Raw genomic sequence first — 21,638 nt, forward strand, 5'->3', positions numbered from 1 at the left:
TTACCTGTGTTGTTATCAAGGCGTGTTTGATCGCCTGAAACCACCCCACACACTCTTTGAGACATGCATCCTTTTTGTCATTTGTTCATGCATCCGGTTTGACTGGGGATTAGACTAGACTATTTTACCCACCGTCATCATTGTCAGCCAATTGAAACAAACCGCTACGTCGGGATTACTCAATACTGGATGTCCAAACCTTTGGTCTGTATCAACTTAATAAATTCAACCTGGAGTTCAATCATGGGCTTCCCTTTTGTTGAGACAAACCTTAGTGATTAATGTCATTACAAGTGAAAGTGGCTCATGTTATCGGGCCTGTGTGTGTTATCAGGAAAGCTCTGGAGAGTCTGGCCGTTCGAGACACGGGGGACTGCCAGCGTGTTGGGGAACGGGCTCGGAGAGACATGGACGCTCTGCAACAAGCGCTCAACAAGAAGATGGCTGACCTGGAGCAGGTGAATGTTTATACATTCATCATGTATGTAGGGCTAAAGCTAGTATATTTTAAAGTGCTAATTAGCTTTTTCGACTTTTCCCTTCGCTTTAGAATGTTATCTGACATTTGTATACATTTTTTACGTCTGCTAGGCTAGAAAGATCTAAGTCTGATCCACGGGGACTATTCGTCTGTGAAATAGTTTGCGCTCAAACTTTACTTTCGTAACAGTTTGACGTCAGACTGTGCAGTAGGCGGTGCTGAAGTGCAGAAGTCGCGCCTCCCGGCTACCCGCAATGTTTAAAACTTCTCGGGGCTATGATTTTGCCGACACACTCGCAAAGCGTTCGACCAATTGCAACAGAGTGGGCGTACTGTCCAATCACAGTAGACTGGGTTTCTCGGGAGGGAGGGGGGCTTAAAGTCACATGATACGAAACAGTAAGTTTTTTAAAGGTGCTGAATTTTTTCTTTTGCAGAAATGAACAGTGTGAGAATAATCAGGGGTACTTCTAACATACAGGCATGCAACCCTATTCTAGCAGTACCCCCAATTGCAATCATTAACCCTAAAAATACATCAAGTAGGATTTTTAGAATTATTAGAATGACAAAATAAGAAGTATGAATCAAAGCAAACAGTTGTGTATATTTGATTATCAACTGTAACATGCACCCCCATATGTGTCGTGTAGAGCTCATAAAATAGACATAGAAATAGAGGAATAAACAGGGAAGCGAGTGAGCAGTATGTTTGTCGCTTACAATTCCAACCTTACCCACATGGAACAAACTAATTAATCCTAACCTAGAAAACCACTCGGGACAGTTGCTTATTATCAGTTTTAAAGTGTATCCTCATTCCTCACACCTTATTCGTGATGTTACGGCAGGATCTGCATGCAGCAGAGGAGGAAGTGGAGAAGATGGCTGCCATCGCTGAGAAGGAGAAGCTGAGGAATATTGACCTGGAGAAGCAGCTAGTGGCCCTGGGTCTGTCTGAGGCCTTCACCCCGGTCCATGAGCCTAACAATGACCTACAGCAAGCCTTGCGGGAGAAAGATGGGTAGGAACACAGAGCTGTGAATTTGACCATTGTTACTGGAGGATGACTTCCATGTCGGCTCACCCTAGCTTGATGTTCATGCAGCTGATACGATAAGCTCATCTCACTTGCAATAATGTGAGATGATCATTTGATTAATTTGATGTAGCGTTGGTGTTATGAGAACGGTCAAACATGGGATGACTGAATTATCTTTTGTTACTTTTGTATATTCTGGTTTGAGAACAATCTTCAAATACCTCGGTTGAACTTTGACACCTGTCGTCCAGTGTGAAAATTTGGAGAGAGCCAGAAGTCAAACTAACTGGTTGTAATAATATTTATATTTAATACATACTCCTATTACTACTCACATCACTCTCTTCCAAATAAATAAGTGGGTTCGACAAGCCGGTGTCAATGGTTTTAAACCGTTTTAATATTGAATGTATTTAATAGCTATTTCAATGTTTGAACAAGTCCTAAAGAAACCAAAAAGCTCCTTCTACCAATAATGGTCTGGTCATTTAAAAAAAATACTTTTTTGCTTTTATGGCGATCAGTCACCCACAATAGTGGCTATGTGTTTTCCCTTTTTGTAAATATCGCTAGTCCGGCTGTGCAATCCCATCAAATCAATGCATAATGTTCATATCACCTATTTGCGTTGTGATAGTTGGAAGTAGACCTACTCTCTATTATGGAAGCAATGTGTATTCTCAAACTTAAAGATATATTGAGGCTGTACCGTAACCGAGTCAGGCCGATGAGTGGATCCCAAAGCCACCTGCGTCCCAGCAGTAATCTTATGTGATATTGTCCTTTGCTTTTTGCCTTATTAAAATAACACATTTGTTAAAGCACTGCTTTAGAAATGGAAAGGGAAAAATGGTCCTTTGATAAAAATGATATTCTGCAGCATTGTTCTTTGTCGGCTAAAAAAAGAAAAAGAAAGGGAAAGATGATTTTCCTTTTCTTTTTTCTTTGTTTTTCGAACAAATATTCAAATATAAATTCCAAAAAATACTTTACGTTTGAAATTATGAATTTGTGTCAGCCCTTCATCTTAATAAATTTTATTGATTTGTTAACTTCTGATTCCAGCATCATAGAGAACCTCCGGATTTCTTTAAGGGACAAGGAAGGTTTGATAAATCAGAAGACTAATGCGGACCAGGGAGCAGAAACACCAGCACACGACCACATCAAACAACTGACCATCCTTGTCTGCGACAAAGATCAACAACTCCAGGTAAATCTTTTAAAATCACCATCCCCACTATACTGATATTTTTGGGATTTTTATTAAATTCTTTAATTTCTTTTTCATAAAGCTTTTTTTGAACAATATGTGTGAAAATAAATCATTATTGGGGCAATTTAAGATATTCCCCTGATATATTCTGATTGAAAACCAAGTTCAGATTAAGGGCATCCAAATGAGGAACTGGTACACAAAACCAAAGCAAATCTTCTTCAATCCCATTTACCATTTGGCAATGTGCATGTTCCCTCCAGGAGCTGAGGGAGCAGTTGGGAGGAGAAAGGGACAAGGCACAGAGGGATTACAAGGTCAGTCCTGTCTGGAGGCTCTCAGTACATACTGAGGCTCCTTAACATGAGCATTGTTTAGAGAGCTCTCTTTTTGCTCCGCCACAAATCATGAGCCACGCCATCTAGCCGAGTCCTTCAGCTATGTATCAGGGCTATCATCACCCTCACTGGCACAGTCTGACCGAACAGGCGGCCCTTATTGTTGTGCAGCACAAAGCACACTATGTATTGATGCTTGGGATATGTCATGTGGTTAGCCTTGATAAATACAGGTCAGTATCTATTTGGATCACCTTTTTCCTTTAAGCATTCCTGCTGGGGTGTCCCTGTTTTGATATGCTGGTATATCCGCATGGGACCTGAATGTGAACTTGAGGCTTTGGGGTTTAAGCAGAGTAAGGATCAGTATTCAAACCTCATACTGATTCAAGTGAAAAAAACGATTGTAGGACACCATAGCAGGTTCAAGTGATTATTTATTTGGTTGCTTGGTTAATGGATGACACAAAACGTCCTTTACTCTTAAAGAGCGAGTGAACTCTCTGTTTCAGCTGGAATCCAAACAGTATGGGATTTAAAAAAACAACATTCGTATAGAGTTGGAGGTGCTACGTTGATAGTTTTTTGGTACCGTTGTTGTGTATATGCCCTATAATGATGTTTTCATGTATGTGAAATGCGCCACACACCGTAACGCAGTGCACCGTACTGGTGGTGTCCGCGTGGTCCCTCTAAAGAGCAGCACCGGGGTTGGGAGTCCATTGGGACGACTTCACATAGTGTTTTGGAGAGACATAGCGTATGACCTAAATCAGGGTCTTATATCAGTAAAAGAGATACAATGGCATAGATGACATGACTATGTTAACGTTCATATGAAACATATAAACGAGTAAAAAACTAATGTTCTTTAAAAGATGTGGCTGGTTTGTTCAGTCCCAACTTTAATTGTTGACATTGTCTAGATCCAGATGTAAATCCGAGAGGACCTTGGTTAAACGTACCTATCGCGATGTCGTCTCATTACCAAATTGGACAGTTGGCCTTCGATTTATATCCATTATATCTCAGTCAAGCTGTTTTAGCTGCTCCAATAGCTGTATCTTTGTTTTGTCCAACCCAGAGAAGCGCATATAAACTGCCCTGATCTGAAGTTTCAATCTGTATTTAACAAGCCAATTCTTTAGCGATACATGCTGTAGGCTGGGCATTCACAAAGGCTAACGTAATGATTAAATATCCCCAAAAATGCAGACTCTCCTCTTTATATTTGGAATGTTTATTTATTATAAGGAGGACTTTCTAGGAGCTCAGCTTTTATGGTTTATTTTTATATTGGTCGGTTTTTTGTCGTTTGCCCTATGCATCTAACCCTGTCAGGGCGCAGCTTTAATTCTGTGTGAAGATAGTGGCTGCATTATAGGCAGTGTTAATTCAGAAGGAGGGTGTTTTTTGTTTTTTTTAAGCCGATCTGAAAGCAGTGTCAGCATTCTGTGTTGACGCTCCACTGTACATGGTCAGGGACTTGAATAGGACTGATTATTTATTGCTTCGAGCCACCGGTTTTAATGGACTCGCTCAGTGGGGAAAAATGGAATATGTGTCTGGTTCCACGTCCATTCATACAACCCGGTGATTGGCACTTATTTTCAGAATTGTGAAATGTGGCGTTCCAATTCAGAATTCAGACGAAGCCTACAGTGAAGCTGTCATGCCAAATTTGTACCGGCTGCCAAATTTGTACCGGGCACGTCAACAGTTGTCCGTTGCCAGGCAACGGACAACTGATTACGTAAGGGTTGTCCGTTGCCGGGCAGGTTTCAAAAAACATTCGCGCTCATGTTGCCAAAGACGAAATTACATAATACAGATAACGGATCGCTAGATAACACTTGTTTTTACTTTGCCAGGCAACGGACAACTGATTACGTAAGGGTTGTCCGTTGCCGGGCAGGTTTCAAAAAACATTCGCGCTCATGTTGCCAAAGACGAAAGTACATAATACAGATAACGGATCGCTAGATAACACTTGTTTTTACTTTATATTTGTATTGTATTCAATTGTTTAATCAAATTTAGCAAGTAAACTGTGCGAATGAACGAGCTTGAAGGTTCGCGAATGTTCGTGAACCTTTCACGTCATTCGACGCGATCGTCCGTTGCCAGGCAGGTTTGGAATGGATTACGTATGGATGACGCGCCCGGTACAAATTTGGCAGCCGGTACAAATTTGGCATGACACAGCCACTCAGAGTTCTTCCTGCACGCCTCAACTCTCAGTCTGCCAGCATGCAGAGTGTGAACACACAATCCAAACTTGGATATTTTCCTTTGTGTACACTATTGGGGAAATGCATTGCAAGGGCAGTTTGAATGCGCTTCCCTGGGTTGGACAAAGGAAAGAAAAAGCTGTTTGTCAGGGATATAATGGGTGTCAATTGATGGTAATCTGCCCATTTTTGGTATGTGTTGACCACGAGAGGAAGGGATTTCAACAACTAACCTTGGTTTGTTGTTAAACCAGCCAAGTCCTTTAGCTGTAGTATGTAAAAGGAAAACAACCAAACCAAAGCCCCATGTTTAGGCCCTGAGCATCGGCCACACAGTCCTGCAGCAAATTTCTAAACTTCAGTACACTTCAAACAGCTCTCCATAATGCAGATTCAGGACTTTTTTTGCTGCATTTCCTGGTTTGGCCAAGAAACTTTCTAGAAGGTTTCATTTGCAGATGAGCCAAGAGCTGTTATCTGGCCACCGTCAAAAGTTTCTCTTCTAAGTCCGGCATCTGGGCTGAGGTCAAGGTGTTAAGACAGGATTACTAAACTGAAGTACTATTCATGGCCTCTTTGTGTATTAAAACAGAATGCTTTCAGTTCTGCAAACTGTCAGACTGATAGTTTCAATGCAAAAAAAAAAAAAGTTATATAAACTATGAATATGGTTACATAAGAGGTCTCTCTGCAAAAGGACTTGTAAGGCATAAAAAATCTATAACTTTTCTATGGCGTCCCGGGAAAAGGATCTAAAGGTAACGGTTATGGTTGACGGCAACATGTATAACATACCAGATCAGATTGAGCTATAACTTTTTGCATGCAAAATAGATTGCTGCACAGTTCAATGGATTCTGTTGACACTATGTTGCAGCAGGCCTATTCAGTGGTGCCTGCATAACACTGAAGCAAAATACCTGCTGTCCTGCTCAGATCTTTGCATAGGAAGATGGGTCTATGGGGATTATAGAGAATGGCATCAGCCATACCATCCCTGCAGTAGTCATAGGGGATTTTATCTGATTGAATGCCCATGGCAGAGTCATGGAGGCGGGAGCAGGGATTATGGAGGGCTTAGAGCTTACAGCACTTCGCATTTACCAGGGACCGTCATTCTCTGTCCGCTCCCTCGGTAACGCAGGGAGCATAACTGTAGACATTCCTCAACTGGCAGGCTGACAATGAGCAACATCCGACTGCTGATGGTCAAGTGGGGTGTGGGGGTTCTGGATCAACTTCAGGCTGCCTTTTCAAGAGCTGAGGCACCATGAAGGACCCATGTCGTGTGTGTGGAGTTCGCTTGGTGGGAAGTCAATGCCGTTGGATCTTTAGCGCCACAGGACAGAGGCAGCTCCAGGTCATTCTGTCCCATGTGCTGGGCTTGGGAGTGACTCGAGGAGATGGTCGTGGAGAGTTCCTGTGTGGGAAGTGCGTGTTCCAGCTGGAGAAGGTTATTCACTGCGACATCGCCATCAACCGGCTCCAGGAAGAACATGGTGCTCAGGTGCAGAAGCTCCAGGCAGAAAAGGAAAATGTAATCCAGTGCCTTAACCACATCTACAGTAAGAACAATTCATCCCATGCTAAAGGTGATGGGGAAGGTCCCAGGTCCAAGACTCCCGTTAGATCCTCTGGATGCGGCAGTCCCATTGAAGATGATGAGGTGGTGGGTCAGCTCGCGTCCGAGTCTCGGCCCCACAGAGATGCAGAGGTGGGCCAGGTGAAAAATCGGATGAGAAGGTGCGTGAGTCTGGATAGACTCGGAGGTAAAGCGGCTACGCCAGCCCGCTCGGGCCTCAGAAGGCCCCCGCTCAGGCCCGGATCCGGATCGATGCTGGAATGTTCCGCCGGTGGTCTCCAAGCTGCACGCCACCGTTCCCAGAGCATGTATCTGGACCTGGTCAGCCGTAAGGGCTCCCTTCCTAGCCCTGGATTCAAAAGTCGCTCAACGTCCCTGCAGTCCCTCAATCAAGACTTTGCCTCCAAAACCTTTACAGACCCTCAGCCGAAGCGACACCTCAGAGAGCCCATACCCAGAAAAAACCTTACCGACGGGTCCAAAGCAAAGGACCAGGCTAGAACCCGGCACCGTAGCCCCACGGTTCAGCCGTCCCTGATCTCTGACCTCGTCCAGTTGTTGCATTGCATCTCCAGACGGCCAATCCTTGCCCCGCCAGACAGCCGCATCCCTTTGCTGCAGAAGACACATAGCGGTCAACCTCCAAACCTCCTCAGGACCAAACGAAGAAGCAGGGAGGCACAGTGGAAGTCTCTGCATGACCTTACAGAGGAATTTAATGATGAATACACTCCCGTGACTGAAAAGGTAGTCCTTGGCTCTCTGCAGTTGGAAAGCCACCATTTGCCATAGTGGGTTGTTATAGCTGATAGGGATGTCGTGTCTCTGTTCTTATTGTCCGATGCTTATCTAATGTCATTTTTTGTTTTGATTTAGGGATTTGCAAAGAGAGAGCATGATGTCAGCCAGTTGGAGTCCACCAATAAGCTGCTGAATAATGAGCTTACTCAGATCAAAAGCAGCAATGAGCACTTGACCAAAACACTGGCCGAGGCCCAGAATCAAAGCAAGGTACTTAGGAGTCAAGATATATATTTTTTTCTTTTTATTGTACTGGATAACATTTTCTCATGTATAACTGTTTTTAATTAAATGTTTTACTTAACAGGCACTTTCTGGAAAGTTGGATGAGAAGGAGAATGATCTTTGCTCTGAGAGGAAAAACTCTCTGAAACGAGATAAAACCATCCAGGGTCTCTCTCAAGTCCTCAAAGAAAAAGAAAAGGAGGTAGATTAGTCACTGTCCAATACTTTAGTTTAGATAATCAGCTTTAGCATCATCAACCATGCAACAAGGAATAACACAGAATAATATCGTGCTGAAACGTTTTACCTTGTGTTGCACAGATCTTGGAGTTGTGTCATGAGATTGAGGACCGGGATGAGGCTTTGGCAAAGGCACGAGAGACTGCACACAAAGCACAACTTCAAAAATACCAGGTAAGTCACCGGCATCTTTAGCCTGATGTTACTATGATGCGGTCCCTGGAGTTACGTATCTTTAATCTCCATTTTTAAACTTCTTTGTGTGTGTGTGTATATATATTCTATTTGGGAGTTAATGCACAATAGAAAGCTTGACTTGTCTTGACTTTCCTCCGAAGGGTGCAGAGGAGCACCAGAGTCTGCTAATGGAGAAGCAGGCAGAGCTTGCTCACCTTCAAGGAGAGCACCACACCAAGGTGCTGGAAGCCCAAAAACTGCAGCGTGCCCTGGCCAGAAGGGAGCAGGAGCTGGCAGACATGCAACAGGCCAAGGAGCAACTGGAGTTTGAGCTGGAGGACTTCCAACAGCAGAAGAAGAAAGGAGATAAAGCTCTGAATGTAAGGCAGATACAAAGCATTTGATCGTATAAGTATATCTCAGATGTTTATACTTGAAACTACAAATCAACCAATTTTAACTACATTCCTGCAGGACTTGCAGAACAGCTGAAGAAGCTGAGTGGGGAGATCGGGGACAGAGAGGGCGCTCTGGAGCAACACTACCAGGCTCTTCTGGATGAGACCACCAGAAAGCTGCAGGTCCATGAGGTCTCCATTCAGCGCCTCACCTCCACTCTGGCAGACAAGGAGCAGCAGCTGCAGGTGACAAAACCCCTCACTAAGCTGGAACCTTTAGTATAAACGCTAATATAATTGGTGCACAGCTAGATTGAAATGATGAGTGATGATTGGTGGGTGGATAGATTGATATTTAATTATGTGTTTTTCAGGAGTATTTGAACATGGTGAGAGATTTTGAGCAGAGCAGAAGCCCCGGAGGAAGTGACGTCATGCTTTCCAAGCTTCGAGACCGACTCAAAGAGAAGGAGAAGGCTCTTGAGGTATGGGTGTGTTTCAGATGTAGAAGTTGTAATTAGTTGTGTTCACTCTATTTTAATTTTGCTTCTCTTTTATTTGTAAACTTGCAGAAGGCATTGGACGAGAAGTTTGCAGCCATTGAAGAGAAAGACAATGAAATACACCAACTGCAGTTGGCTTTAAGAGAAAAGGAGCGAGATCTCGAGAGACTCAACAACTTGCTGACTCACAACAATGAAACCATTAATGTGAGTACCTTTTTAATATGTTAAAAAAATAGGCATGGAAAAAATATTTGTCCCCAAAAGATCTTTTCTTTCAAGTGCATCTAGATATTAATGTTGTGGCCTCCCTGCTCTGCAGAGTTTTGACAGTGTGATCAAGGAGAAGGATGTGGAGCTGCAGCACCTGGCCAACACACTGAACAACCTGCAGAGAGCCAAGCAGGACCTGGAGGACAACCTGAACAGAGCTCTGAGGGAGAAGGACTCCATCATCAGCCAGCTGCAGCTCTCGCTGCAGGGCAAGACCAACGACATGGAGGTTAGACTGGCATCGGTTACCTCTACATACCCAACCTCCTTGAGTACACAAGTAAGTCTTGCTTTGCAGAGTAGTTTCCAAACCTTTCTTCTTCTGCCTTCAGGAAATGGCCCAAGCAATGCTCAGCCAGTCCCAAAGTCAGGCCCACGACCTTGCCGAGAAAATGGGCCAGCGGTTAAAGGTGACGGAGGCCATGTTGGCAGAGGCCACTAAGGCCAGGGAGAACCTGGTGACGGACAATGAGTCCGCAGTGGAAGGCTTGTTGGCCACCATCGGCAGCAAGGACAAACTGTTGAAGGTGGGCAGCATCATCAACTCATTCCATCGTTCTTCATTGTGGTCCCTCTTCTGGTCTTTCATTGGCATTTCATTCAGTCATTTAGCAGACCCTCTAATCCAAAGTGAGGCTGAGAATCATCAAAGCGTTCTATTAAACTTTTAGTAGCTACTGAAATAATATTGCTGCACAACCTATTAAAAACCAATTACTGGACAGAGAGGGTAGTAGCCAAATTATTGAGGTAATGAAAGGTCTTTTTTTTGTGTCTCTTGTCTGACTCCCCCACCCCTCTACTCCATGTGTCACCCAGGAGTCCTCTGAGCACTACAACCGCATGCTGTCTGAGTACACACGGGAGATCCAGGAGCTGAAGAGACAGCTGGTGGACGGGCAGCAGCAGCTCCGCGCCGCTGAGAAGCAGCGCTCCACTGCCACCCAGGACGGCCACCTGGAGGCTGCTGAGCTCAAGCTACTGTTGGTAGAGAAGAACAGCCTAATCAAAGTGAGCTCCTCTCTGCGGCAACTGTTGGAAGTCAAGTGTACTACTGGATATGAATATATATTAGGCTTTTACTATGACCGTAGTCAGTCGTAGAATCGTTAATACATGTTGTTTTTAGCTCTCATGTTGACCATGGAAACACTGTTCACTTGGTGTTCACTCTGTAGCACTTTTTGTTGTTATTCCAAATGTTAAAAGATGGTGTCATTGTAATTTTGCAGGAGCTGATGGAGCGCGGTCAGAACACAGATGGGTTCCTGGCTGAGCCAAGGATCAAGGAGGAGTCGGATCATGTGTTGGAACTCAAACACACTGTACAAATCCTGAAGGAAAGGCTGATCGAAAGGGAAGGTAAGACGTCAAAGTCTCACAAAGACTCTCCGGAGGAGTATTTCTATTTACGTCACACATCCTTTTCGTCTGCTCTAAATCCACATTTTGTTGTGGTCCTGCAGCCGAGCTAACCAAGATGAATGGTGAAGGACATATAGAGAACATCACGGTCACCAGGAGGACCATGGTCATCCTGAAGAAGGAGCTGGCACAGCAAACGGAGGCACTGAACAAGGCCTTGAAGAGGGAGAATGGACTGAAGGTCAGTGAATCATGATGACCATAAAAGGTGCTTCATGATGAGTTTAGGAGCTACTAGTTTAGGGTGATTTGTTAGTTAGGGTATAGCCATCTTTCAACTATTAGTGAATGAACATTTTATGTGAGAATAGTGTGGACTGCACCTGCCTCTGGTTGAGCCAATGTATCTATAAGACCGTTTTGACCAATCAGGGCTTCTCTTCAGTGATTGGTTCAATTGAGGCAATTCATCTTGCCTGTCAAACACAGGAGAAGGAAATGCAAAATGTCTCAAGTGGAGAAATATGGGGAGAGAGAGAGCATAGGTGGAAGAAATTAGTTTTGGTTGTTTGGTTTCACAACGGTAGCTCTGTTTCTGCTCTCGTTTTACAATTCTTGAATCTTACCTACACCCCCTTTTTAAACTCCACAAAGATCATACTGTCTTTCAGAGATGACATGATTCCAAACATACATTTCTTCTAGATTTCCCTGGCAGAGCTCCAGTCGACGTTGGCTGAGCTGGAGGCCCTCGTTCAGGGCCACCAAGCGAACGCAGAGTCCCTCACCAGCACTCTGGAGACCAAGGATCAGATCATCGCCGTAAGTCAACCCCCGTTAAGGAGTCAAACTCCCTTCAGACGCATACCAGCTTTGGATTAGGAGCCGTTCCCTCTCTCTACATGGGTGATCTCCTCCCTTGCTTTAGCCGTCTTTGTGAGTGCTTGTTTCTCACTCTCTGGGCAGGAGCTCCACCAGCGTCTGGGTCAGCGTGGGGACAGACAGACGGGCAACGGCCAGGAACATGGCCCTGCTACGGACACCGGTGCGGAGAGGTCGACGTCTAGCCTGCCTCAGAGGGAGAGGACCATCATTGGAGGAGACAGCCAGCAAAAGGTAATGGAAGAACGCATACGTTAAAGCGACTAGATGACAAGGGATTTTGCACATAGAGATGACCTCTATATACATGGCAAGTTTCCAGGTCCTGGCACCTTCTGAAGCCAGCTTTTGATGGATGGATGTTTGCTCAGTACCATATTTACATTTTGGCTTAACTGCCATTTTTTTATGCACTTGAAAATCCCTTCTCAATTTGAATCAGACACTGCTATAGAGCATCCACAGATCCTCCGTGGATGCCTCATTAGATGCATCCCTGATCTCTGCTAGTGGACCATTATTTAACATGGAGGAGAGGCATTAACATGCGACCCTGTCTGGTTGGGGGTCTCCCTCCAGGATTTGCCCAGCTTGTCCTCCGTACACGATGAGCACGCGGCCCTGACCCGGGCCCTGAAGACGGAGCAGCAGCTCTTCTCCAGCCTCATCCGAACCGTCAAGGAGCAGGACAGGTGAGGGGTCCTGGCTGTCCTCATCCATGAACACATCAAAGCCATGACATTCGGAATTTGTATATTCTGGTTTTCAAGTTGTCGAACCTAGAAATAAATTATACATTTACAATGATCATAATGGTTTTATCAACATATTTTCTGTACCAAAAGCTACTTTTTAGACAACAATTGTTGCCCAACACTGAGCATAGTTTCCATCAATGATTTTTTTAAAATATCTATATTGTGTGTGTGTGTGTGTGTGTGTGTGTGTGTTGCAGCTCCCAGCGTCTGCATGCGCTGCAGCTGGAGCTGACCGCTGTGCAGCTCCTCCGGCAGCAGCTGGAGGAGGGCATCCGGACCAACGAGGGGCTGAGGGACCAGCTGGAGGGAGAGCTGCTCCAGGCTCAGCTGCGAGAAGGTGCGCTTCATCCACTCTCTGACCTAGACCGCGACACACGCGGCAGTTTGTTAAGTGGAACAGAATGAGTGATTTCAAGCTATCTACTGGTAGTAGATAGCTCCTAATTGTATGCATCAGCTACTCACCTTACTAGGAAAGTACCTCAAAGTCCCCCTCCTACATGTCTGCATCAGTCTTGTTTCCTGTTCACATGCTCTCTTTCCTTTTTTTTCTCATCCTTGCTGTATACTAGAGCATGCACATCTGCTCCTTCTCCTTTGTTTGTTCTCTTTGCGTTCACGTCATCAGCTCTTCATCTGCATGTACTGTGTCGATGCTGTCTGCCTGGTGGCTGGGATGCACTTTCACTCTCATTGTCTTTTTGTCTGGCATTTCTCCCCTCGTCTGTCATCCGGTGAAAAAGTTAATAAAAAATACACCTGTCTGTCTCTCTGTCTCTCTATGTTTAACATGCTGTCCTGCTTGTTTCAAACCTGTTTCATTATGTCACATTACTAAAATGTGTGTGTCTGTTAACCACCCCATCTGACACATAAATTACATTTAAAGTTTTTAAGCACATCATTATTTTATTATTCAAATGTGTTCCTTGCATCCAAGCATCATCTATTCTCCATTGTATAAATTGAAAGTGACCTATACTTTACACTAAGTCAAGATTTAAACAAGATTTTTTTATGGCCCAAAAATGGTTCTACTTGTGCAATATCTTAGTAAAATACGCAATAGAAATAATGTCCCAAAACATACTACATCTAGAAAATATGTGGAGGACGCAGCCACATGAGCCTCGCATCACACGCATCAATGCATTAGAGGTCTCTATGCTCGTTATGTTGTATTTGCATACACAAGACGACATGCCAGTCAGCCAGTGACGGTATCCCCTTGAGGCTGATTAGATGTGCCACTGGGTGCACTGAGCCAGAGCAAATCAGTTCAGCCTTAAGCCTGCACCTGGCTTCCTGTCCATGGGAATATGGGCCCCCCCCCCCCCCCCCCCCCCCCCCCCCCCCCCCCCCCCCCCCCCCCCCCCCCCCCCCCCCCCCCCCCTTACTAAACCCAGTGTTCATGTAGGTCATCTGTACTTAAGTGTCTCACGCTCACATGAATGTGTGGCTGAGGGGTCAGGCTGTGTGGTACAGCTTTAATTGAGAGGGCAGTGAGGTCTCCTCTTTGTTCTTCCAAAAAAAGCATCATCATTTGTTTTGTTAAGGTTATATTCATCCATCACTTGAACGGATTCACATCAGCCCCATCAACCCTCTTTACCGAGTAATAATTATCACCTTGTGTATATGGTCATATTCCTTATGCCTGAAGCATTTTATTTAATGCAGTCATAAAATACACCATATTATTATATCAATTGTAAGATTATATAATATATTGTATTATATGTAGGAATGATATATATTTCTTTTTTTACCAAAAGTATATCGTGTGTGTGTGTGTGTGTGTGTGTGTGTGTGTGTGTGTGTGTGTGTGTGTGTGCCTGTGTGTGCGTGTGTGGGCAGGTTCAGCATTCTCTGTGATTGTGTGTCCAGGACAGTTGTGGCCCCTCTGTGTGTGTGCAGGTCTCAGCATAGTGCGTGTGTCTGTGCAGGTGTTGATCCCCAGGAGCTGCAGAGCATGAGGCACCAGCTGGAGGACGCCCAGCGCTGGAACGCCTCCCTGCAGGCCCGCCTCGGAGCCATCCAGAACCGTGCCGCCGGGGTGGGCGGAGCCAATGACACCGGTATTCTGATCACATGGCTTCATTTCCCTCATTCACTCATTTTGAATGCCATTGTGTGTAATCATTTTTCTTTGGTTTTATTTGCGATATATTCAAGGTAATCTTTTTTTATTTTACATATAATTTTTTTCTCTATGGATTATTTTGTTATAAATAGATCTTAACGGTCCAGTGTGTAAATTCAGTTGGCCAATAGCAGTGAGGTTCAACCAGTCACACCGGGGTAACTTTATCATAGTCACCGTGGACACGTACGGTGTGGTAGGACATGGCGAAGCTAACAGTCAGCTACGTTTCTCAACACAGTGTTCTTACTGCATCCATATCTGTTATATGTATTGATTATCCATAGTGGTAAACTACACTCATAGACCTATAACTATCCCATCTGTAATATGTATTGATTATTCATCTCGATGCAGTAGGTGCCAATATTATGTTTTTGATAACATGATCTCGTGCATGTTTCATTTTGGATACCAACTTTATGTGCAGAGTGATAGCCTTCTTTTAGTTAGAAACTGGGAAACTCCCTCGATAGCTAATGTTTCCAATTCATGGATGTATTATGCACCCCCCCTTATCATAGTCCCCCTCGTCCGCAGCATGCCCTTCGCTGCCCTACGTGACTGTCTGTGTGGCTGTCTGCGCCTGAGGGTTAAGCTTCTAGGACACTTGTATATAATGGTCCGGAGTGGGTGGACGCCGCCTGAGAAGCGTTTGATGTCGAGGTCTGAGAGGGTTAAGCTTCTAGGACACTTCTAGTACAAAGCCGCGTGTGTGTCTCCTTACTACAACTCTCCAGAGCCGCTTGTCCCTTCTGGGCTACTGTAGAGCCATGGCGGCATCCTTTGTATCTTCATGGGGAGTGGGTCCTCTTCAAAGAGCTCAAACTAAGGGGATGAAAATATATCAATTCTTATTTTAATGGAGTTATACACAAATTAAAACATACTTGTGTTGTATTCCATTTCTGCCAAGTCCGTTCTGTTAGATGCCACTCAATTCTACGCACTTGACTATTCTTTTTTTCTTTGTATTGTATTGTATTTTTATTTAATTACTGATCCTAATGTTCATATTCCAAAGGATTCAACTGATTACCATAGATGGCATGATGATGTGGTTGGTTGTTAACACTCATATCTTGTAGGGGACAGCTTGACCTTCCTCGGGGACCAGACCTCCTACATGAGCATCTGTGTTGGAGACAGACTGGAGGAGAGTCTGTCTCAGCTCTCTGCATCGGAGCTCAGACAGAAGGTTGGTCAGTAGGACCGCAGTAGAAATACTACTGCATGATTCAGTGAGGGGAGTTGGGAATATCTGAGGCTGCTTTCAATTAATGGCCATTTGCTCAAGAGTGTTCTGGTGCAGATAGATAGATGGATGGATGGATAGATAGATAGATAGATAGATAGATAGATAGATAGATAGATAGATAGATAGATATAACCTTAATAATCCCCCGGAGGAGAAGTTTGTTTTGAAAACCGAGGATGAAATACAATAAAAAGACAATGTACTAATGCAAACAAAAATAGAGGCTAAAGAAAAACACCAGTACTTTAGGCACAGCCACTTTAGGGTAACAGAAGAGTTTTTGAAAATATACATAATCTACACAAGGAGTGAGTGCAAATGGTTGACTTGTTTATCTGCCATATCTATTTACCGCATTTACTTTGATTACACTGTTACTGAGTGTTGTATAATTTTGCATGTGACATAGTTTAAGGTTGAGCCCCTCCCAGTTAGCTGGAGACTCTGAGAACCCAATAACAGTGTTCTCTCAGCTCTAACTGAGCAACTGTGTGAAGCAAACCGACTTGACTGGGTGGCAGTAGTGGGAAGGGTTATCGGGCGGCCATTGTAAGATTCTTGTTAACAAAGGGAGGTACTTGCTGGCCAGCATTTTTTAATGTTAGAATATATCAGTTATTACATGATATTATGTGTGATTTTATTGTTGTTATTATTGAAATCACGATCGGTCACCATTGACTACAGATACGCCCCAGTTATTCTAAGTTATGAGCTGGATGAGATGTTACAAAAAAAAAATTAGCTTTTTAATTGAGTTTTTTTCTTCAGAACATTAACAAAGGTTGTATATGTCCGAGGGACATCAAAACAAACAAAAATAAAAAGAGCCCGCCGAGACAAAAACCTCTCCCAAAAACAATAGGGAGAGGATCCCTTTCTAATCCAAGGCACAAGCCAGAAAGTAATTTTTTACGCTTGCATACAAACACTATACACACATAAGTATAAGGCCACTCTTGTACATGCTTACTGATGTATACTGTATATTTATCTTAACCATACATACATATCACCCATAGATTTGTATCTTACATGTTACCATAAAACAACCCTGCTCTTTGACAGGAAAATGATATTGAACTGAGGGATACATTGTACATTAGTGCTGTAAAACAGAGATGTTACACATTTTGTCTTTAATACATTGCCCGACTTCCCATCCTTTATATTATCAGACAAAAGGAAGGCGTTCTTCATGTGTAATGAGAGTGTGTGCTCTTTGTGCCCTAGGTGGTGGTCCTGCAGGAGTGTGTGAGTGGCCTGCAGAGTGTTAACATAGACCTGCAGCAGAAGGCCTTGCTGCTGGAGTGGAAAGAAGACAAGGAGAACCTCAGCCACGGCAACACTAGCCCAAGGACTCAGGTGAGAATCCCTCATCTCAGATCCAGAAGTTCCACAGCACTATGGGCCTAAAGCTCCGGCCACACCAAACACGTTTCGCGTGTAAGAGGCGTAGAAAATTAGCATTTTTGCATAGGGAACCATTGGTTTAGGTGCATAGATGCGTTACACATGCTAAGGCAGCGCGTTAGCCGTGTTTTTACGCACCTAACGCACCCAACGCACCTACGCGCAGAGTTCAGAAAATTTGACTTTTTACGCTCCTACGCGTGACGCTTAGCCCCGATAGCCAATCAGCATTGAGCTTTGACCCGACGTCATTGGCAGAGAGACGGAGGACGCACAGAAGCAGAAAGAAAAGGCATCGTTTCAGTGTGTTTCCAACGTTTCTCAGACTCCCACAACAAATCAAGCGTAACGATGGTGGTGATCTCAGCCATGTTTGTGGAGCAAAAGAAAAATAGCGGCCAATTCGTTTTGGGCGGGCTTTGGGCGTAAGGCGCGTTAGGCGCGTTACACGTTTGGTGTAGCCGTACCTTAACCCTCTCTCCTGTCTATATATTCTCCTGAACGTAAACTCATCTGTGAGCGGCAAGAAGGAGGTTTCAGAAGATGATTTAACTGATTCTATATATTTTCATTCTACGACACAGGTTTCATTTTAAATATTTATTTGACACTTAGTCCAAGGATACTGGTGTCAAGACGTAGACTTAGCTCGTCTTTCCACCATCTACACGAAAGGTTTCCCAGTGCGTGTTGAGTTTGTGTTGGCTGTTGGCCCAGGAGGGACAACGACATGGGATGACCAGACATGGTTTTAAGTTATCAGTCCGCTTCTGGGTCCGAAATGAATGGGCAGCCATGTCCCGTTGTGGCTCCGGTGGGTGGTCTGGGGGCAGCAGACCCTTCCATGTAACACACATCTACCAGCCCCTGTCCCCAGCAACCTAATTGGAGAAAGACATTTGAAGCAGAAGAAAGTCTCCTTCAGATTTAGACTCGTCTGCCATCAGAATAATAGATGTTTATCTAAAGTCAGATTTGTGAGACTACCCTGTACCTAACAAGTCTATCCTTCTGTGATGAAAGAATGAAAGTATATATATGTATATGTATACATCATCTCTCTCTCTCTCTGGCCCAATCCCCTTTCTACCCCTTACCCCTTCCCCTTACCCCTTCAAAACAAGGGGGAGGGGGAAGGGGTAAGGGGTAGAAATGGGATTTGGCCTCTCTCTCTCTTTCTAACCAGTGCATTGTTTTGTCTGTAGAAAATCAGCCCAGAAATGTCCTCCTTCCTCTCCCACGACATGTCTCCTAACTCCTGTCCTGTATCTTCCGATCACTCCGTCCCATTGAACTCTCTCTCCCATACCCCATGTAGACATCCCCATTCTGCCGCTGCCTGGCCACTGTGTTTTCTTTGTGCATTCTGTTCTCCTTTGTTGGGTTTTCTTTTTACAAAGTCATCTGTGTCACGACCCACCTCCCATCCCATGACTCTAGCTGCTAGCGGCGGGCCTGGCCGGCCAGCGACGGGGCGGCGACGGGACCCTGCGCCCCGGTCCAGGTCAACGGAGCCCAATGGAGGTCCTGCCGCCGCAGGTATGGGGGAAGGGGTGGCCCCTCTGGAGGAGTCGACATTCATTCGAAGACGTCTCTTAGTCCTTCATCTTAGGGGGTTTTGGTTTTGCATACATATTTCACTTTTAGACGGGGTCCCAAAGCCATTGTGACCATGACGACAGAAGCTCGTTCAGCACGGGAGAGCATCAGATCAGCTCCGGCGACGAGCCTTTGGAGCAGCAGGAACACAACATGGAAGAGATGGCGCTCCAGGGAACCACCTCACAACTCAGGTGGTTCTACTATCCCAATCGGATTTACCCCCTGGTCAATATTGTATTTTAGATTAATATTTCAAAATTGAGTGTAGTTGCAGCAATGACATTGAGATGGTTCTTTCCTTGGTCCTAATTGGTTTAAAATGTGATGGCGCAGGCATGTTACTTCACTCTTCACCATTGCAATGCATTTCAACCATTTTTGGGTGCTATCCATTTGTGCTATATTGTACTGTTTTGTTATCCGCAGTACCTGATCTAACAATTAGTCTCCCTTTGGCCCCAGGGATGAGCTCCTGCGACTTGGATCAGAGAACAGAGAACTGCGCTGTCTCCTCCGTGAGGAGGTGTTGAAGGAGTCTGAATGGAAGGTCAGATCAGAGGACGTGTGCGATGGACCAGCAGGCCTCCATCAGACCGTACTGAGACTGAGAGACGAGGCCACGGGGCACCTCAAAGTCATCGGCTCGTTGAAGGAGCAGCTGGAGAGGAAAGCTGCGGAGGTGTCTGATTGGGAGAGGAGAAACGGGTCCCTGGAGGGTCCACCGAGCACCCAGCTGTTACACCACACGCCTGCCAGGCAGCGCCTCTCACATAAGGTAGGACCTGTAAGGGATCCTGCCATAAACCTGAATACACAATGTGGTAACATACAATCCTAAATTTTTCAATTCCTATTTCAGGCTGGTGTCAGGTCTCGCCTCCCTGTGCCAGTGAGACTGATATCAGAACCAGGCAGCACCTTCTGGGTGGCCAACCAACCCCAAACTTTGCACCAACACACAGACACCGTTGAGCCTCTGCGAGATATACACCTGAATCACATCTCTGAGTCGGACCAGCTCCTCTCCGAGGGCTTGGAGTACCCCCTGTCCCTAGAGCGCAGCACCACTCCCGGGTCCAACTTCGACGAGTACATCCATCGTAGCAGCTGCAGCCAAACAGTCTCCGATGATAACCCAGAGGACGGAGAGGCCCTCCTGGATGATGCCCGGGCTGACTCCTGCGCCTTGCTGGCCCAGCTGGAGCTGCTCCACCAGGAGTGCCAGGAGAAGGAGAGCCTCATTGACGGGCTGGAAGACAAGCTGGCCGAGTGGGAGGAGATCCACGCCCAGCTGCATGAGAAGGACTGCCTGAACCGCCAGTACGCCGAGGCCTTGCAGGCTGCTGAATCCACCATCGCTTACCTCACCGCTTGCAACCTGGACAGCCACAGCGGCCTCGGCCTGGGCCAGCTCGAGCGCTCTTGTGCCGTCTCGGCGGGCTCAGATGGCAGCGCCCTGCAGAAGGCAAACGTGGAGCTCAACAAGACCCTGCAAGAGAAGGAAAGGCTCAACGCCCACCTGGTGGAGTTCCTCAACATGACCGGCAGGGACATTGCCACAATACAAGCATCTTTGACCTCTCCCACAGCCGCAGCCTCTCTGGAGCTGTGTTCCAGGTTGGTGAGCGCCCTGCAGCAGATGAACGCATCTCTAGCGGCTCACAACCTAAGAGGCACTGTCGATGTGCCCTGGGGTTCTGACCGCGGTCAGGAGCAAAGTATGGACCGGCTTCAACAAGGGAGCTGGGAACTGAACCGACTGGATACCGAGTGTGAAGTAGGAACTCCTTCTGAGGCCAGCGGTGTACTTCCTGTTCTCAACCACACTGGCACTCAGCACAAGGACTACTTGATTAGGCAAAATGCAGGAGAGTGTGTGAACAAAGGCAGGTCCAGAGATGTAGAAGGCACATCGGGCTGCTCTGAAGGCAGTTTAACGAACGGAGAGATCACGAAGTGTCTGTCAGACTGTCTGGCTGCAGCAGAGTCAGCCATCGCCTCTTTGGCAGCACACTGCACCAACACTCAGAGCTTGTCTTCTGGAACATCCGCCCAGATCAGTCCTGACCTTCAACACCACCTGCAAAGGCTTCAGATCTCTCTACAGGAGCTGGGCGATCTGGAGGACCAAGGCCAGGTGGAGGCGGCCAAGAAACCCTCCCATAGGCACGGCTCGGCTGCTTCTGCTGGCAGGAAGTCACAACCTTCTTCCCAGGAGCTCCATCGCAATATCCACCTCCTGTACCAGGCATTCTGCGATCACTCCCAGAGGATCTCTAACCTTCAGGCCAGCCTGCAGGAGGAGAGGAGGCTCCGAGGGGAGAGTCAGACCCAAGCACCAGCAGTGGATTGCCTGAGTTCAGAAGGAATACCAGGCAATGTTCAGGCCCAGCTTCAGGGTCTTCAAAAGGCTGTGAAGGACAAGGAGAAGACGTGCAAGATCCTTGAGGAGAAACTGGCCTCCTCCCTAAAGCCGGTTATCATCCACAACCTGCCCTGTGACCCTGCTAAGAAAAGTAAGAAACATACAACTTGAGCAATGCATTGTACTCTGAGTACTGTGGTGGTTATTCATATGAGGGGGATAGATATTCATTTGATTTATTAATTGAACTCCCAAAGAATATTCTCTGAATCAATTCCCTTATGTAATAACTCATTTGATTAATGATTAACTAATTAATTAATATATTATTTAATGACTTGAAAA

General features: G+C 45.6%; 1 protein-coding gene across 1 annotated transcript in view; it reads left to right on the forward strand.

Moving 5' to 3' along the window:
- The window catches only part of cdk5rap2 (CDK5 regulatory subunit associated protein 2), a 42,624-nt gene that overhangs the window by 5,075 nt on the left and 15,911 nt on the right, over positions 1–21,638 (forward strand). Inside the window, exons 6-32 of the mRNA XM_030341631.1 lie at positions 335–458; positions 1,333–1,505; positions 2,589–2,736; positions 3,003–3,060; positions 7,783–7,901; positions 7,999–8,118; positions 8,238–8,330; positions 8,495–8,729; positions 8,817–8,977; positions 9,106–9,216; positions 9,304–9,441; positions 9,557–9,736; positions 9,840–10,034; positions 10,327–10,518; positions 10,740–10,869; positions 10,974–11,113; positions 11,578–11,694; positions 11,839–11,988; positions 12,334–12,446; positions 12,710–12,849; positions 14,459–14,590; positions 15,744–15,853; positions 17,147–17,278; positions 18,767–18,865; positions 18,974–19,119; positions 19,391–19,703; positions 19,788–21,444. Of these exons, the coding sequence (XP_030197491.1) occupies positions 335–458; positions 1,333–1,505; positions 2,589–2,736; positions 3,003–3,060; positions 7,783–7,901; positions 7,999–8,118; positions 8,238–8,330; positions 8,495–8,729; positions 8,817–8,977; positions 9,106–9,216; positions 9,304–9,441; positions 9,557–9,736; positions 9,840–10,034; positions 10,327–10,518; positions 10,740–10,869; positions 10,974–11,113; positions 11,578–11,694; positions 11,839–11,988; positions 12,334–12,446; positions 12,710–12,849; positions 14,459–14,590; positions 15,744–15,853; positions 17,147–17,278; positions 18,767–18,865; positions 18,974–19,119; positions 19,391–19,703; positions 19,788–21,444 (5,426 nt within the window). The remainder of the gene's footprint in view (positions 1–334; positions 459–1,332; positions 1,506–2,588; positions 2,737–3,002; positions 3,061–7,782; positions 7,902–7,998; positions 8,119–8,237; positions 8,331–8,494; positions 8,730–8,816; positions 8,978–9,105; positions 9,217–9,303; positions 9,442–9,556; positions 9,737–9,839; positions 10,035–10,326; positions 10,519–10,739; positions 10,870–10,973; positions 11,114–11,577; positions 11,695–11,838; positions 11,989–12,333; positions 12,447–12,709; positions 12,850–14,458; positions 14,591–15,743; positions 15,854–17,146; positions 17,279–18,766; positions 18,866–18,973; positions 19,120–19,390; positions 19,704–19,787; positions 21,445–21,638) is intronic.

Source organism: Gadus morhua, chromosome 19 (assembly GCF_902167405.1).
Source record: "Gadus morhua chromosome 19, gadMor3.0, whole genome shotgun sequence".
Taxonomy (NCBI): domain Eukaryota; kingdom Metazoa; phylum Chordata; class Actinopteri; order Gadiformes; family Gadidae; genus Gadus; species Gadus morhua.